Below are 17,062 nucleotides of genomic sequence, written 5' to 3' on the forward strand. Positions count from 1 at the left end.
GTATGTCAATGGTTCATACCAACAGAACTAAAAAAAAAACTGAGTTTATATTCAAATATAGGTATTGTATCTGCAATATGCTTAATTTACAAGTTAAATATTCATAAAGTACCCACAAAATACCCAATTCATATAAATTGAGATGATTTTAAGGGTGCAATTTTAAAACTGTTGGAAATGAACCGATTTGACTTTGCGCCGAAGACTTAAAAAGTTTTTGACATTTTTGTTTTTTCAAACAAGAAAATAATATGGAAGGCAGGAAATTCACCCATTGAACATTATTTTAAGTATATGTATATATATATCTATGTTACTTTGGCCACTTTGTTAAATATAAGAACTTTTGCAACTGATATTAATATTATAAACATTAACTAGCCCGATAGAAATATAATTTTTGTGATATTTAATTGTGTTCAACTTTTTTTTTAGTTAAATGCTGATGACCCCCAACCTAAAAGTGGAACCTCAAGTACGCAATCTGATGCAACTATGGAACAACAGCCCGCTACAAGTCAAGTAAGTATAAATAAGTTATTAAACACATACATATATATGAAACATATGTACACACAGCAAGCATTGGCGTATGGTTGTTTCTCGACTCGTTCCCTTCTGAGCCTGCATAGCTCAGTTGGTAGAGCGACGGTCCCGGCTTGACCGGAGGTCGTGAGTTCGAACCTCACTGCAGGCTAGTTGTTTTTCTAGTCTGCTCTGCTTGCATCATTGATCGACAGATTCGGTGAGTCTGCAATGGCTTTTCGGTATACATATATATATAATTTTTTTTTTCTAAAAGCTGCATTCTAATGATTGTTATCTGCAGAACGCTTTTACTGCCAAAGATTTGTTTCTGTCTAGTGGCTTAAAATTAAATTAGAGATACAAACATTTTGCAACTGCTATTAATTATGCAATGTTTTTTTATCAAACTTTTTTAGACTTCCATTAAAAAAATTCTAGAATTTTGATAGTCAACTCAATAATTAAATTGAATAAATTCAGAAATAAATGTAATACAATTTTTTTTAAATATATTTCACTTGTCAAAAATATTATTTTCGGTCCAACTATTTATATAAACTACTGTTTCAAGGGTAGAGGTTTAAAATGCACTCCTTTTTTAATAATCCTTATTTACTTTGATTAGTAAATAGACTATTGTACAACTTGTGGTATTTTCCAGTTGATCAAACTGTGAATTTTTTCAGTCTAAAACTTTTAAATATTGACACGTTGAGATTTTTATAACTAATATATAGGCCAGGATTTTTCTTAAATGTAACATACATTTGCCTATTTTAAAATAATTTTCCTAAAAGTTATCTTTGTAATATAGCGTAGGTCATTTTCCCATAAATCATTACGATTTTACATTTTGTTTATATTTATAATAAATTTTTTTATTGCCGAAATGTGATAAACATTTGATGTTGGATTCTATCATTAACTTTTTGCAGGGCTGCTGTGGTATATTTGATATCCTGTATTATTATTTGCATGCATATATTTTAAAATAATACTTGAAAAATTGTTTTCGAATCAAACGATTCCGATTCAATTTAGTTGTTTTAAATATCTCATTGCTGAAAGGTGTGTGTTTGAATTTTGCCTTTCCACTATTTTGCACAGACAGGACAATCGACCTTTGAAAATGAAAATTTGTTGCAAAAGCTTGTTGCCGGACAACAATGTCAGGGTGAACTAATAAGGGCAATCTATCAAGAGATGAAACACCCAAATAAGGTAATTTGGAACACAAAAATCCTATCTTTTGATTCTAAAAGTTTTGTAAGCTTTCAATTTTGTTTTTTTTAACTATTCTTTATAAAATTAAGGTCTGACAGCAACAAAAAATAGAAGTTGGTTCTACTGACAATTTGTAGTGAAAATGTGCGATCTATATTAAATTTACCTCACTACAGGATAGTTTTACGGATGCAGTAGGCAGTTGTACTATGGTTGCTTCTTGACTTGCTCCTTTCTGAGCCTGCATAGCTCAGTTGGTAGAGCGACGGTATCGCTATGGTCAGAGGTTGTGAGTTCGCAACTCACTGAAGGCTTGTTGCTTTCCTAGCCTGCTCTGCTTGTATCTTTGATCGACAGATTCAGTGAGTCTACCATGGTTTCTGGTGTAGTATTACCTTCACATATCTTTCATTTGTATACTTCACACTGATGACTATTTGAACAGTCAATTAAAATGGTCATTTTCTGTATAGCAAATTAAGCTTAAACTTAAAGTGCATCCAACACAGGTATATCATCAAAAAAGAAGGCGTAGCTGTTCCAATAACACTGGTGTTGTTATCATTTTAGGATTGTATTATTATCACACCGCTTGCAGCACATCTATTTAAATGAGCACCACTTAAAATTTATATCTACATTTTTTAAAAGCCAAAAGAACACCTAATCTGAATAATAGCATTAATTATTCAAATAACAAGGCTATATTAGCATTTTAGGGTAATCAGTTTTACCGTAGTAGACCACTTGCAGCATTTATAATAGTGAAACAACTACATCCAATTCTTATTTCGAATTAAGAAACTGATGAAATAAATTTCTCTGTTAGGGCTAGAACTTATAAATGACTGGTTTTGACTAATATTTTATAGTAAAACACAAATGTTTATGGTGCTCAAGCCTTAAATACACTGGCTACTCAACAAAAAGCTAATACTGAATTCAGTCCGCTTAATCAGGATTGTAGAACAAGAAAGTCAAGAAAAAGCTAGCCTAGTTTGACCTAATGACCCCTTTTACTTTTCTTTCGACTTCTGAAGGGTTATATCACAGAATACACCACTTAGTATAGTTAATAGCTAAGGTTAAATAATATATTTGTAATGGCTGTATATTGGATTCTAAAGTATTTGATTTATTAATAGAAACCTGAAGCAGAAGCAGAAAAACCTGCTCAAGTTCAATCTGATGCAATTGCTTCAACCTTAGAAGAACAACCGAAGGTTATATTATTCAGGAATATATATAGTGTATTTTTATTGCTGTCGTTCGTAAGCAAACACTTGAATATTTAAAGTAGATTTTATGGGATTTGCATTTAATAAAACTTGTTCGCTATATTGTGTTATTTTACTTAAGTTAGTGCTTGTGGCGCATTAACACAGATTGGTAACTTGCCATGTTATTACAGGATTCAGCTTCAAACTTCTCAACAACCAGTAATCCTTCAGGTATTTATTTTCTTTTCTGGTAATCAATAGAATATATCACAAGCTTATAATATTTAATGTTTGTGCAAAGGTCGTTTTGGAAGTTCGGATGATTTCAGAAGGCGTTATTCCTTGGTTAACCACCTTTATCAGGAAGGCAACACAGAAGTTTCCTGGTAGGACCTAAATTAAATTAAATTAAAATTACATTTAATATAAACCAGTTATTATGGTTAAAACCATATCTAACAATCTGCAGTGGTTGTCCTAAACTAAAAAAAAGATGTCTGGTAATCATGGCCTTTTTATATAATAATAGTCATAGATTCTGGATAAAATTTTAGCAAATTATGCACAACAAAACCTAAAACTTTCTAAATATTTATTTTGCTTTGCTAAGTCGTTTCTCTCCGTTTGGTGTGGTTTAAAACCAAATTGGACCAGTGCAAGCTTTGAAATATCTGTTCTGTTGAACTGTTATCTTGAATTGCTGTAAAAATATTGCCACTTTAGAAAAAAAAGATATATTAAAAAAGGGTATGTGAAATCTAATGGCGGCAATTATTTTGTTTAGTTACAAAGACAAACAAAATAATTTGTTCTGTACAAAAACTATTCTACTGAGTGACTACAACACTTATGAAGAGACTCTTATGCTTAAATTTAAAAATGAAAATGTTGTCCATTTCTATGGTGGCTTCGAAACTGTAAGTTATATATTATGCTTTTAAAATTGTTTTTCTCATTTATTTGAAATAATATAAGGTTATGAAACTCTTTGTAATGTCGATATACAGTCTGATGTGATTATTTTGTATAGTTGATTACTATGCTCAAACAAAATCGATGAAATTGAAACATTTAGGTGCAATTTTTCAGGTTATTAGGCAAAAAATTGAGAGGTTAATTAATTATGTTGAGGTCAAAAACCTACCATTTTTTGAAAATTTATTTTTTCATGTTTAATTGGTGCATTTAAGCTATGGAGTAATGCACAAATAAATATGATATCGGGTTGTTACTAATACCATTCTAGTATCGGACGAGTACCAATCTCACCACTTGGTATCAGGTATCGGCTCTGATTCAAAATTGTCTGACAACCCTAATTTGTATTTTTTCAAAACAGTAACAAATTTGGAATTACTTGCTAAATATAAATTTTATACTGTAACGCTGTTAATAAAAATATCATTTTTGAGTGCTTGAGTTTAGTATCATTTGAAAGGTATATGGTTTTTAACCCAAATAAGATATGTGACATGTTTTATTTGACTTTTTTGTCAAATTGGTTATAGTTCTTGTAGATCAATTGTACATTTTTAAACGTTGCAATTGGCATTTATAAAATTCTCTTATTTACAGACTTTAAAAGAATCTCCTGCCTATGCACTTGTAATGGAACTTTGTTATACTTCAGTTCACAAAGTTTGTAAAATGTTGTTAATGAGTTTTGCTAACAAGTATATATCTATTAAACTGTTATTTTTTTACAGTATATATCAAAACCCCAAAAATGGGTTGACGAAAATGGAACTTTAATAAAAGATAAAGATATTACAAAAGATTTGAAAATATCTCATTTGGAAATATTGAAACAATCAACCTCAGGCCTAAAGCATCTACATTCTCATAAACGTCCAATTAGTAAGCTTCCCTCTTGTAATTCTAGCCTTATCCATAAACGTTTGTTTCACAATTTAGGTGTTGTTGTTATATTGCTTGTTTTCTAATCTGGCCCCCAATATCACATCACCATTGAAACTTTCGTTATGTGCATTTATACTGCTGTTTTATCAACCCAGTAACATTTTTTCTTAGGTTTTTTTATTGTTACCGTATTAGCGTTTCTTGCCCCTATGTATGCAAACTATGGCGTGGAAAACACAGACTCTAAAGTACTGTAATGCAGAATTTACAAAGCTTTGAAATTAGGATTTTCTTAAATATCAGAAATTAAAAATACCAAAACAAAAAAGCTTCGGAACCACTAATTGAGATAAATACCATATAAATCAATAAATAAATAAATGAATTGAATTGTAGTTCATCGAGATGTCAAACCTGAGAATTTCCTCATCACTAAATGTGGGACTGGAAAAACCCTCGTAAAAATTTGTGACTTTGGAACAAGTAGAAGACTTCCCGATCGGTCAAAGTCTTGTGTTAAGACCGCTCCATGTGGTACAGAGATGTACTTGCCTTATGAAGCTTTAGAAGCATCTGAAAATAAAATAAAACAAGATGTTGTAAGTAACTATATAGACCTGGTTTAAAATTAGGGATCTTCAATAATACAAATACGTCCTGTTTTTCTAATTAAAATTAAAAATTCACGAAATAAAAGAAAAGTTTACACTTTTACAGTAAACCCAGTGTTTTGAAAAGTTAGCACTCTACAACATACTGTTGAATTTTACCTTTTAAGTGTACCAGGGTTTAATTTAGAATATAAAGGTTAAGAACCATTGGCCTAGTTAATACATTGTGTAGTATTTTTAAGTAGTTGTTGAGCTTAAACATTTATTTATTATATTTTAGACTATGTATATAAAATTGAACAATATTGTTAATAACAATTTAATTGTCCATATGTTGATAAAGAAACGTGAATATTAGAAACATTTTTAGAGAACCTCATATGACATATTCAGTTTTGGGGTGATGTGGTGCTTTGTATTATTTTACAACGGAAATAAAGATTGGCATCCGTTTAGAGGTGTGCACAGCCACCGTCATTTTGTGACCGAAAAAGAAACCCCAAAACTAAATTCAGGTGAGATTTTAAAAGTATGTGTTTGAAAAGTTTCTCATTTGTTCCAAATATATATATATAACATTTCCAAAAACTTGTGAATTCAATACGCAAGGCTTGCTAAAATTTTAAGAATTTTGTTTGATTTTTTGTGGCTCCAACAATGTGTGAAGGCAATGTTCTTTGTTTTTTAATTTGCATTTTAAATAACGTTTGTTAGTCCTCAAATAAAACTATGAACAAAATATATTCACAGGGTTTCGTCCCAGTCTAACTCCGGAGCAGCAAAGCGAAGCTATTGAACTAATAAAAAACATGCTCCAGCATGAACAAAGCAAACGATGTACAATCCATGACATTGCTGCACATCCTTTGTTAAAAGATATCTGAAATAATGTTTCTTTTGACTGTATTTTTGGCCCAGAGTTTATCGTTTTTTTATTATAAGTATGCTGTGATGTTTCTTGATGTTAACTTTACTTCCATTGCTTAACAATTTTCGATATGTTTTTGTCTGGTGCAATATTGATTCTGTATGTTGTGAAATTGCCTTATTTTTTTATTTTTTGTTGAAAATTATAAATAGGAAATACGTGTTTTCCTTTACAATTTTCATTACGTTTAATCAATTTAATAATGTTTTTTGCGAAAGTTTTTGCAGATCCATTTTGTTTTTATTTGTTTCTTTATCTGTATTTTCTTTTCTAAATATAGTTAACAGTGACGACTTATTTATATGTAATGTCTAAAATATTTAACATTTTGTTGTTAATGCTTCCCAAGCAATTGTTATTTTTTTATTCGGTTTTGATTCTCCCAATCTGTTTTTTGCTGTAATTTTTTTATGTTTTTTACTTATCTTTAGACGTTGGTAATTAGTAGGCTGATTGTTATGATTTAGGCATGCCGGCAACTACAAAACGGTTAGTATTTGTATTTTTTGTCTCTGTTTTGAGTTAAATCCCATCCCTTTTATTAAAACTATTTTATGCAGGAATGCTCTATCGCAATCAGAGATGAATATTTTAAATTGTTTAATAGAGGCCAAAGAAAAAGTTGGCCTTCTACGTTGGCTGGAGTTTTTAAGAAAAGCTGGATTTTCTGAACTTGATGTTGATCAACAAAAGGAAAGTGAGGACCTTGATGTTTTGGCTCGGAGCTGGTCCCAGTCTGAAGGTACTAATATCTAATACTTTTATAAAAAAATAAATAAATCCTATTTATATGTGATGAATAATTGATTTAGTGCACCTTAATAGATTCAAGTGTTTTTCAGAACACTGAGTGTGCATAGCAAAAAATCGATTGGCGCCAATAAGAACCACTATACACCAACTTATTCATAATGTTAAAAATAAGAATTTTCTGCAAGTTAGTGCAGAACTACACTTTTTATGAAATGCCTTTAGGAAATTGTCAGGTTGCTGCTGTGTTCGATTCAATTAAAACGGAACTTTATGAAAATTTGCCCGGACCAACAGATAGGAAAGCTGTGCTTTCAAAACTAACCTCAAGCCTATTCAGAAACCGTAAGATATTATAGCATTTGACTTCCCAAACCATATACTTCTACAATTGATACTAATTTCTTTAATAGGGCGAAATCATTCCTTGTTCGTATACGACTTCATTAGATTCTACACAGATGATATAAACTGGAAGGATATTTGTTCAAAATTTGGACTTCGCCATCTTAGCAGCGTTTACGAAAAAAATAACTACAAAAATATTGAAGAGCAAAAGTACCAATGCGTTATGGAATGGATTAAATCTGAAAGCTTAAGTGAGTTAAATGTATAGGCACAGATTGGTATCAGTTTATTTAAAAACTCATGAAATATGTTTTTATGTCGATTTAAGAGAACATTCAAGAAGTCAGTAAAAAACTTGAGCTTTTGGAATTGGTCGTTCCAGAATATAATGAAGGTAGATATAAATTAAGTATTTTTTTTTTGCTTCGCTTTTGTCCTACCTAGTACAATGTTTTTTAATATTATTTCTTTATTTTTGGTCAGTTTCCATTAATGTCGAATCCTTAATATATATATATTATTATTTCCTTAATAAATATAAATATAATATCTTGTAACTGAATATGTACTGAACAACAATCAAATCTAAAACAATCAATCTTATGTCAAACTTTTCCCGCATCTGGTGGAACACTATTCAGTATAATTGCAACCCATCAATCCTTTATGCTTACTATATTTTTTAATTAACATATAAATGTTTCAGAATATGCCAATGAACCTTTCTTGGAACCTTCTAAAGATTGTGAAGGTATATATGTTTAAACATACCCAGCTTTAAATTTTCTAAACTTATTATCTTGCAGTTACTTTTCAAATCCGATAATTCAACTAAAAATTTTATTACAGTTATTCTCATTTAGCAAAAAGTAAAAGCATACTCAAAAGAGTAAACGTTCTATTTTTCAAATGTGTGCTTTCAGATTGTTAACAAATTTAATTTAAAGATAGTTAAAAATTATTGAAAATTACCTTCTTGAACCTGTTAGCTGCGAAAAGTATCTATTTTCAGATAATACAATTACGCCATTTTCTTTTTTTTATTTGAAATAAAATAAGTTTTTTTTTCAGATGAAATGCTTTGTTACAAAATAGAAAGTGAGCTATTTTCAACTGAAAACGCCAAAGTTTGTTGGTAAGTTAATCGTGTTTGCCACATTAGTTCGAGTTATTTTAACATTGTCCAAGATTACTTAAAAATGAAAGAAAGCAAGCCATAAATAATAGTATTGTTACAGTTTTTATGTTTTTCAGTGTTAGAAAAAAAGACACTCCAGAAAAAAGGTTCTATTGTGCAAAAATTGTTTCTAAGAATGATTTTGATGTTTTGGATAAGCACTCCTTGCTTTGTTTGAAGCACTCTAACGTTGTTCATTTCTATGAAGTCTGTGAAACTGTAAGCAGAACTGTGTAACTATGTGTTGTCATTCTTCATAGCCAAGATTTTAGTTTATTATTTAGGAAGCAAGTTATTATAAAGCGTTTAAGTACTCTTATAATGTAACAAATGTAATTTAATATCTTTTCCGCAGAATTTGCCCTACATATTCATAAAGTTTAATGTGTTATTTATAGAAACTGAATGGAAGCCCAGCAATTGCGTATGTTATGGATCTGTACTGCATTTCTGTCCATGATGTAAGTTTGTATAATATGTCTTTATGGTATTAAGTATTATATTTCTAGGCTATAAAATAAATTAGGAGGGGTTAAAACTAGTTTTTAACATCTAGTTATTAACTTCAATTCCATAGAAAAGTTTTATATATTTAAATTATGCCTGAAACTTGAAAAAACTCTTGGCAGTACATATGTGACCCTAGCCAATGGATTGACGTTCAAAAAGGAAGAAAGAATACTGAAAATGTTGTGGAGAAAAATAATTTAATGTCTTATTTGGAGATTCTAAAGCAATCGACAGCAGCTCTTGCATTTCTTCACTCTCAAAACCCCGCCATAGGTAAGTTCGAAAAAAAAAATCACAAAATAAGCTGTTTTTGATTATTAATATCATGGCTGGTAGCAACAGTTTATACATCATAGACTGAATTTCAGTGTTGTATTGACTTAAGTCAATCATTGACTTAAGTACACTTAAGTCATGTTTTCAAATGACTTGACTTCAGTATTTTGGCCAATTGACTTCTCTTGAAATGAAGTATTTTGTATTTTATAAAATTAAACAATTTATCAATGTTTTTGCAAATAAAAATACAAATTGCTTGCTATATCTTGCGTTTTGCTTATTTTTTAGCTCATTTGTTGTTCATAATCGTAAGAGCTTAAAAATTCTAACAGTTTAACGTTTTATTTTTGTGACAAGGACGTGACTTGAAGTTGACTTGCTCTAATTATGACTTGGACTGGGACTTGACTTTTATTTATAAGTCATTTTGAAATGACCTGTTTCCAACACCACTGAATATAATGGTTTTTAGGTTGCCGAAACGTTGGGAAAGAAATATATTTATCTTATTTTCTAGTTTTAAATATTTTTTGTATGCATATTGCTGTCATTTATTGCAATACCATATTTAAAATCCGGATCCGATGTTATTGGCCATCTGAATTAGTGTTGTTGAAAATTTAATATCTTTAGATCTACATCAAAGATGTAGAAAATGAATCAAGAGATTTATTCGAAATGTTCCCAAAATGCTGCTTACTTCTGTATGGGTTTAGATATTCTTTATAAGTATAGCTACAACCTTCAACCATTATGCTCCAATATTTTATGTATAAATACTGAAAGTAAAACACTGTTATTGCCCTTGAAGTAAGTGTTGTAAGTTTAGTCCACAGAACTGTAGAGCCAAAGAACTTTCTAATTACTCTTCACGAAAGTGGTCCAGCTGTTGTGAAGATATGTGGCTTCGAAGCCAGCCGAAGCCTACCTAACATATCGAAGTCCAGTGTCAAAAACTCTGCCTGTGGTTTTGAAACTTATTTGCCGCCAGAATCACTTGAGAAAGGCAATATTGGTAAACTGAAAGCTGTAAGTTTTGCTTGTTCAATTTTTTTTTAACACCCATGCATTTTGTAAATAGCATTTGGGTAAATATTGTGAATAATTCTACTGTACATTAAACAAACCATTATGCAGTACTGTTATTTCATTAATGTTTTGTATTTGCATAAGGACATAGTGTTAGAAAAAAATATCTGTTCGTACAAGAAATAAAATCTAATGCAAAGTATTCATTGTGCGTTGTTTTCATTTAGGGCACTTCTTATGATATATTCAGTTTTGGCATCATGTGGTACTTCGTTTTAACCAAAGGATGTCGTCCGTTTGGAGGCAGAAATAGCCATCGCTATTTTGTGATGGAGAAGTCAGGCCCAACACTTAAGGAGGAGGGTGAGTTTGAAACAGTTACATAAAAGTGAATTGTTTCAATTGTTTCTGACCTATATCCAGTCTTACTAAGGCCGCATGAAATAATTTGTGTAGGTCGCATAACCCCAGGGCTAAATGATTGGTGTACATGTCGAATATTTCAGCCGTGCGGTTGTGTCAATTTCCCGCACATTACTTTGTGCAGCTGCATGGAACCTAAGTATAAAATACTCTCATAAGCATCGCTTTAAAAAAATGTTAGTGTTTCTAGCTATAAACGGTCCTCAAATATATCTCCCATAGTTTTAGCCAGTAATAAAAAAACAGCTTTTTAATAAAACAGCTTATCTATATTAGCAATATAATTTGTGTAATACAAAGCAATAGAGTGTCATGGATCGTAAGTTTTAATATTTCCAAACGTCGAAAATCCCACGATTTAACAAAATGTTGAAATTGAACGATTTTTATTTGCGCAAAAAATGCAATATTTTTGCTTTCAAAAACAAGAAAATAGTGGTAAAAAGCAGCAAACCCACACATCCAGGACAGTACTTTAAATATACAAACGTGGTATAGGCCACAGATCTCAAGCAAGTGTGTAAAGGAGCGCATGTTTCTTCCTTATTGGTTAAACATAATTTTTCTCAATTTCAAAGTTATTAGTAAATATTTTAGATTTAATTTGTTGGTGGTTAATCGGCAATAGTAGATGACAATAGTGATAAAATACGCAAATTTAATTAAAGTGTATTGAAAAATCAAAGGATTTTCGGTGTACAAATGCAAAACCTATACAGCTTCTTTAAAAAAAAAACTTTGTGTTATAATGATTTCGAGAAGCGATTTTCAGACTCCTTTATGTAATTTTTTAGCTTTGGTTTATATGACTTAGATTTGCGGCCCCCTCAAAATAAAAATCATTTTTTTTAGATTTAAAGGTCGACCTGAGTCCCACGCAGCAAAACGCAGTCTTCGAGAATATCAGGAAAATGCTTTGCTACGAGCCAAGTGGCCGATGCACAGCAGCCTATATAGCTGGATGTAAAGACATCTGGGGCGACTGACAGGTTGGTATGTTTAAACCTTGTATTGAATTCTCGACAAGCTTTCGTACAACCGTGATTTTTTACTATGACCTGATAAACTACGGTTGTACGAAATCTTAACGAGAATACAATACAATTTGTCAGTTTATAGTGCCACCCCACCCGATTACCTATATTTACACGGTATATTTCGAGTATGTCTGTGCCATCGTAGACCACTCGCCTTTTGTCACAATATGACTAAAGTTGGTTTATAAACCGCTGTTTTAATTTAAGCGATTAACTTTTACTTTTTGTAACATTTAATTATTATTACATTACTACGCAAGCATCAACAAAATAGAAAGATAGCGAATAAAAAAAATAGCAGCAATCAAGAAGCGACGGGTTGGCTAAAGGCCAGCCCACTTAACTTAATAAGTTTGAAGTTTTCTAAAATTTAAAGCACAGATAAAACCAGGGTGTTTCATCGATTTAATCATGATGGAGCTAACAGCTTGGTATGATTTTGCAACAACAGAATCTTGCACTCCAACAGAACGCACAATACCAAAAATATAAGTTTTAGTTTTTTTAATAGTGTGAGAAACGCGCCGCTTCTCAAGCTACATGGAGCTATGTGGCTTGTATTTGTCAATTTAAACACATAATAAGCGTAGCGAGCTTCGGAAACACTAATAAGGGCGATCAACTTTTGGTCTTCTGCTACATTAACTCATTAACTAACTCAACACTGTCACCTAAAAGTTAAAACAAATATAAAGAAGTGTAATTTGCTTTGCCAGGCACACCCACCTTATAATGTCAAGCAGCTGATTAAGAAGAACGTACAGATGTCTTCCAATTGCCATCACACATTCGAAGAAAGAACCTTTCTAGACAACGACTATACCTATGCATTTTGCTGCACTTGTTTGAATTGTATTTTTAATATTATTGTAAGCCTCTACTTGAAATTTATTTTATAGAATTTCTGTTTGTTTAATTTACATTAAATTTTGTTGTTGAGGTAAAAACCAGCAACAAAGTTCGCAAAACCGATTCGGAACACACAATAAAACCTACAAGGCAGCAATATCTAAATCCCAATAACCTATAATACTAGAGTATTATAAAGCCCAACGACATAATAAAGTCAAATACGCAGTAGTATCGACGACATAATAAAATCTTAACTGTCTGAATAAGACTTAAACTTGTCGGAATAAGACTTAAATTCATAATAATGAGGCCTAAATGGCCAATATAACGTCTGAAACTGTAGGGAGAGGGTATGGAACGATCGGGGGTCGTTGGTCTGGTATCGACCGTTTTGGTGTCGACCTTTGGACGCCCTAGTTTGAATGGCACCGTTGAATAGGCCTGATTCTGATCATTTAGGACTCATTCAGACGGATTTAGGACTTATTCCGATAGAGACGGTATTACGACTATTATAGACATCAGTCTTACTTTTGTTTTGTTCCAAAGTGTGTTTTATTTTGACGTTGGTGTTGTTCTTATTTCGGTTCTATGACTGGAGTCCGAAAAATCATGTTGTGTTGTTTTTCATTGATTTTTATCTTAAAGTTCAAACCATTCGTTTTTAAGCGTACAGTTTTGCACTTACCTGCCTTCTCTTGTATCTTCATTTCCTAGGTAAAATTTGATAATAAGAATACAGTGACAAATTTATTTGTTATTTTTTCGAAATTAATTTTGTGGTCATAAATCGAATCTTAACTAGTGCTGCCACCAATTTTTCAAAGAAGAAAACGGTCCTTATTTGGCATTTAGCGATTTCTTGCTTGTTTTTTTATAAGAGAGTTGTATTTTTACGTGTATTTTCGGCATGAAGCCCAGTTAAAGTCAATTGGCTTTTCAGTGACCAATCTTTTTTTCTTATCAACGTTTCCTGTTAAAACATGTACGGTAAGGAAAACACTAAACTCTTTTAACTCAATTTGTTGTTAGTTTTGCTGCATCTTTTTGCTTGAGTATCGCCTTTGTGGTGTCACTTATTTATCCCCCACTTGTTTTAGCAATTCTAATATATTGTCTACTTTTACGGATACGAATTGTACTGCTGTGAAGCTGTAGGGCAACTTATTGTGTATATATATTGCCGGCTACTGTCTGTATAGTTAGCCTGTTTAGTTTATTCCATACGGAAAGTTAAACATTAGATGGAAAGCGAAGAGACCAGAAGAGTCTGTTCTGGGCGAGAGAATGGGGCGTTTTTTTTTTCGAAGAGAGTAAGTAAAAAGTATACAATTAGGCACAAGAAGAAGGGCGGTTAATAGAATACAATCAGGAATATGGTTTGGCAGAAATCGCTTACGCTGGTCTAGACAGAGATATTAAATAACCACAAGGCAATTATATCTGCAGGTTTTAGTTTCGGGTGTTCTAACTTGTAAGGTGTTATTAATGGGAACGTGCAGTAGTTTTGTGCTTGTGAAGACAATTTGTATGGCAGGCGACGAAAAGCGTAGAAGTTAATGCCCATAACATTCCGTTCCTTTCTGTCAAAGGTCCTAAGGTCAAAGCTTGCCAAACGGCCACAATGGAAATGCCAGCCCACAAGTGTAGTGGTATTGCAATGGATTGCCGGTTGGTAATGCAAAACTAGGGACCCCGGAGAGAGGGGTGGGGGGGGGCCGGCGCCCCTCCTTCCCTTTGCTAAGAGGGGCAAAAGTACCCTTTTCATGAAAAATGATGTATTGATTTCACAATGTTAAATATTAGGGCTTGAGCTACGAAAAAATTCGTAAAATGACACGGTTGACATTTGAAAAGTCGCCCCCCCAAACCATATCGTAAGACTTTCCCTAGACAATCTAAGCATGGATATTTGGCGGCCAAAACGTATGTAATGGTGACTTAACTTGGTTGTTTTTTTTGTAGGTACCGTCCCGGTAGATATTATTCAAGTACAGACGAACATAAATCAGTGAACCCATAACTTATTTATTTATTTGAATGTTTTTTTTACAGCTTAAGTGTTTGCTTTTGGAGTTAAAAAAATCAAGTAAAAGAAACATCACCACGATTTTTTTTTCGATTTTCGGAGGCCTACTGGTGCGCCCTGAGGTAAAAGGGTAAACTGGTTTATAAAAGTGATTTCTACGAATTTGATTTCTATGAAATCGATCGCGACAACGATTACGTCAAGATTATAAGCATTTCTTCATCTAAAAGTTAGTTTTACAAAAACAAATAACAACGTTGTTTGGATTGAGCAGTTTATTTTACTTATGAACATGTTTGTATGATAATATTTAAATTGTTACAGCATGATAACTAATATTGTTGCAAACTATTCTTGTAGTTAAGACGTCTAATTATATTTTCATAAACACTTAAAAAGGGAAATTCCCAATTTTATTTTTTAAACAAAAAAATTCAGGAACTCTTTTACGTTTGCATAATTTCAACGATTTTTAGATAGCGATTTAAATTACTTTGTTAGCCGTGTAAATAGCCTCAGGAAGTACATACAGCCTATTTGACCGGATGGCTATTTAACTCTTGCACCCGTTTTTAAAAAAGTCTGATTGCTGGCTAAGTTAGGTTGCTTTGAGTGATGTGTAAAAATTTTGACTGAAGATATTGTTTATTTGTCGGGTTATGGGACTTTTGCTTTTTGGCCCGATTTGAAAATTTTGACGTTTATGAATTATTTAAATCAATATTAATAACTTATCCCTGAATAATTGGAGGTCGTGTCATATCTCATTTTTAAGAGTAGACTCGTAGACTCGTAGCTATGTAAATCACTGGGCACATTTTAAAAAGGCCGAATATGACTGAAAATTAATATTCATAATTTTTTTTCATAACTATTAATATTTTAATGTTTTTTTTTAAAGTCTGATTGCTGGCTAGCTTAGGTTGATTTTAGTAATGTTTAAAGATTTCTAATCGATATCTTGTTTACTTCCGGAGATATTACGCAAAGAATTTTGAGCTGCGTTCTTCCCTTTAGGTGCTAAAGGCCAGGCCACCGTTTCTAGTTGCGGGTCAAAACCAACCTCGGAAATGCCTCTGTGGGCCATTAAATTTTAACTGTGGAGAGTTTACGCATCTTATTGTACAACAAGCGCAACGACTGTCAATAAAAGATAAAACTAGGGTATTTTGCAAATTACACTTTATAGAGCAGGGGTTCCCAGTCTGTGGTACGCGAGTAGCTTTCGTTTATTTCACAAAAACCTGATTTATATTATATTCACTACTTTATATTTTATTTGTCTGGTTTTCTTAACATAAAAAAATTTCCCCTGAAACCTATTCTTTTTGTTACGTAACAATTTCTCTTGTTTCGAAACAATGCGAACTTCAAAATACAGGTCATGTCAATTGTGGACAAGGAGCACAGTTGCTTTGTAAAGCGTATAACGCTGTGGGACAGTGGGTGTTATAATATGTCAAAAAAATGTGATTCGATCAGGTTAGTTGTTCTACAAAAAGTTCTATGCGTTGTCACTACAGAGCGTCCAAGTGGCAAGAAATCGTAAATAACGTTGGGATCCCTGTAATAGAGGAACAAGATTTGCAGAAAGTGACCCAATCATAATTGTTTCTTGTCTGAAAAAATATTAAACTTGGTTCTAATTTTGTGAAACAATTTTTTACAGTTCCTGGATATAAATAAATAACATTCCTGTGATTAAAATATTTTTATTTTAATTGTTTTTTTTCTCTTATAATTAATCAAATTGATTTCACCTTGTTGAGGGGAAATATTATGGTCAAATTTATTATCTCTACAGAATCGTGGTCCACTGAATGTTTATGACATTGGCCATCTCACAGAAAATTACCCATGTTTCGGCATTAGGCCGTGGTGTAAATTCATTCTGTTCGACCACATGCCTAAAATAATAGTCTTTTAACGGGACTTGCAAGGAATCTTTTACATTATTGACTCACATATCGATAAACATTCCAGAACTAAATGTCCTATAGTGAAGTACACAATATATTAACTAACACATGTCTTTTACTATATATTTCCCTTTTCGAGAGCATAGATCCTGTTTTCCAAAGAAAAATGACTATTCCTCATAGGAAACTTCACCACAGGCTAGTTGTTTTTCTAGCCTGATTTGTTGCCAGCAGTAGGGTGGAGTGAAAAATCATTTTTCTTCCAAATCAAAATTGAGGGGGTCTAAAATGCTGACAAAACATCTAAAACCGTCAAAAATGGGATTTGGGAAATTACC

General features: G+C 32.1%; 1 protein-coding gene and 1 non-coding gene across 2 annotated transcripts; both read left to right on the plus strand.

The window, feature by feature from the left end:
* Window positions 1-622: 622 nt before the first annotated feature.
* Trnaa-ggc (transfer RNA alanine (anticodon GGC)) lies at window positions 623-697 on the plus strand. The gene has a single exon. It is a non-coding gene; the product is annotated as a tRNA-Ala (tRNA).
* A 6,995-nt stretch (window positions 698-7,692) lies between these two features.
* Window positions 7,693-11,873, plus strand: LOC146141286 (calcium-dependent protein kinase 2-like). Its single transcript, XM_083392868.1, has 10 exons — window positions 7,693-7,720; window positions 7,798-7,863; window positions 8,176-8,220; window positions 8,541-8,604; window positions 8,724-8,865; window positions 9,045-9,107; window positions 9,276-9,429; window positions 10,265-10,464; window positions 10,692-10,827; window positions 11,740-11,873. Exons 1-10 carry the CDS (start codon window positions 7,693-7,695, stop codon window positions 11,871-11,873), a joined length of 1,032 nt encoding a protein of 343 aa, XP_083248994.1.
* The last annotated feature ends 5,189 nt before the right edge of the window (window positions 11,874-17,062 follow it).

This window comes from Ascidiella aspersa, chromosome 6 (genome assembly GCF_963924565.1).
Source record: "Ascidiella aspersa chromosome 6, kaAscAspe10.2, whole genome shotgun sequence".
NCBI classification, from domain to species: Eukaryota; Metazoa; Chordata; class Ascidiacea; order Phlebobranchia; family Ascidiidae; genus Ascidiella; species Ascidiella aspersa.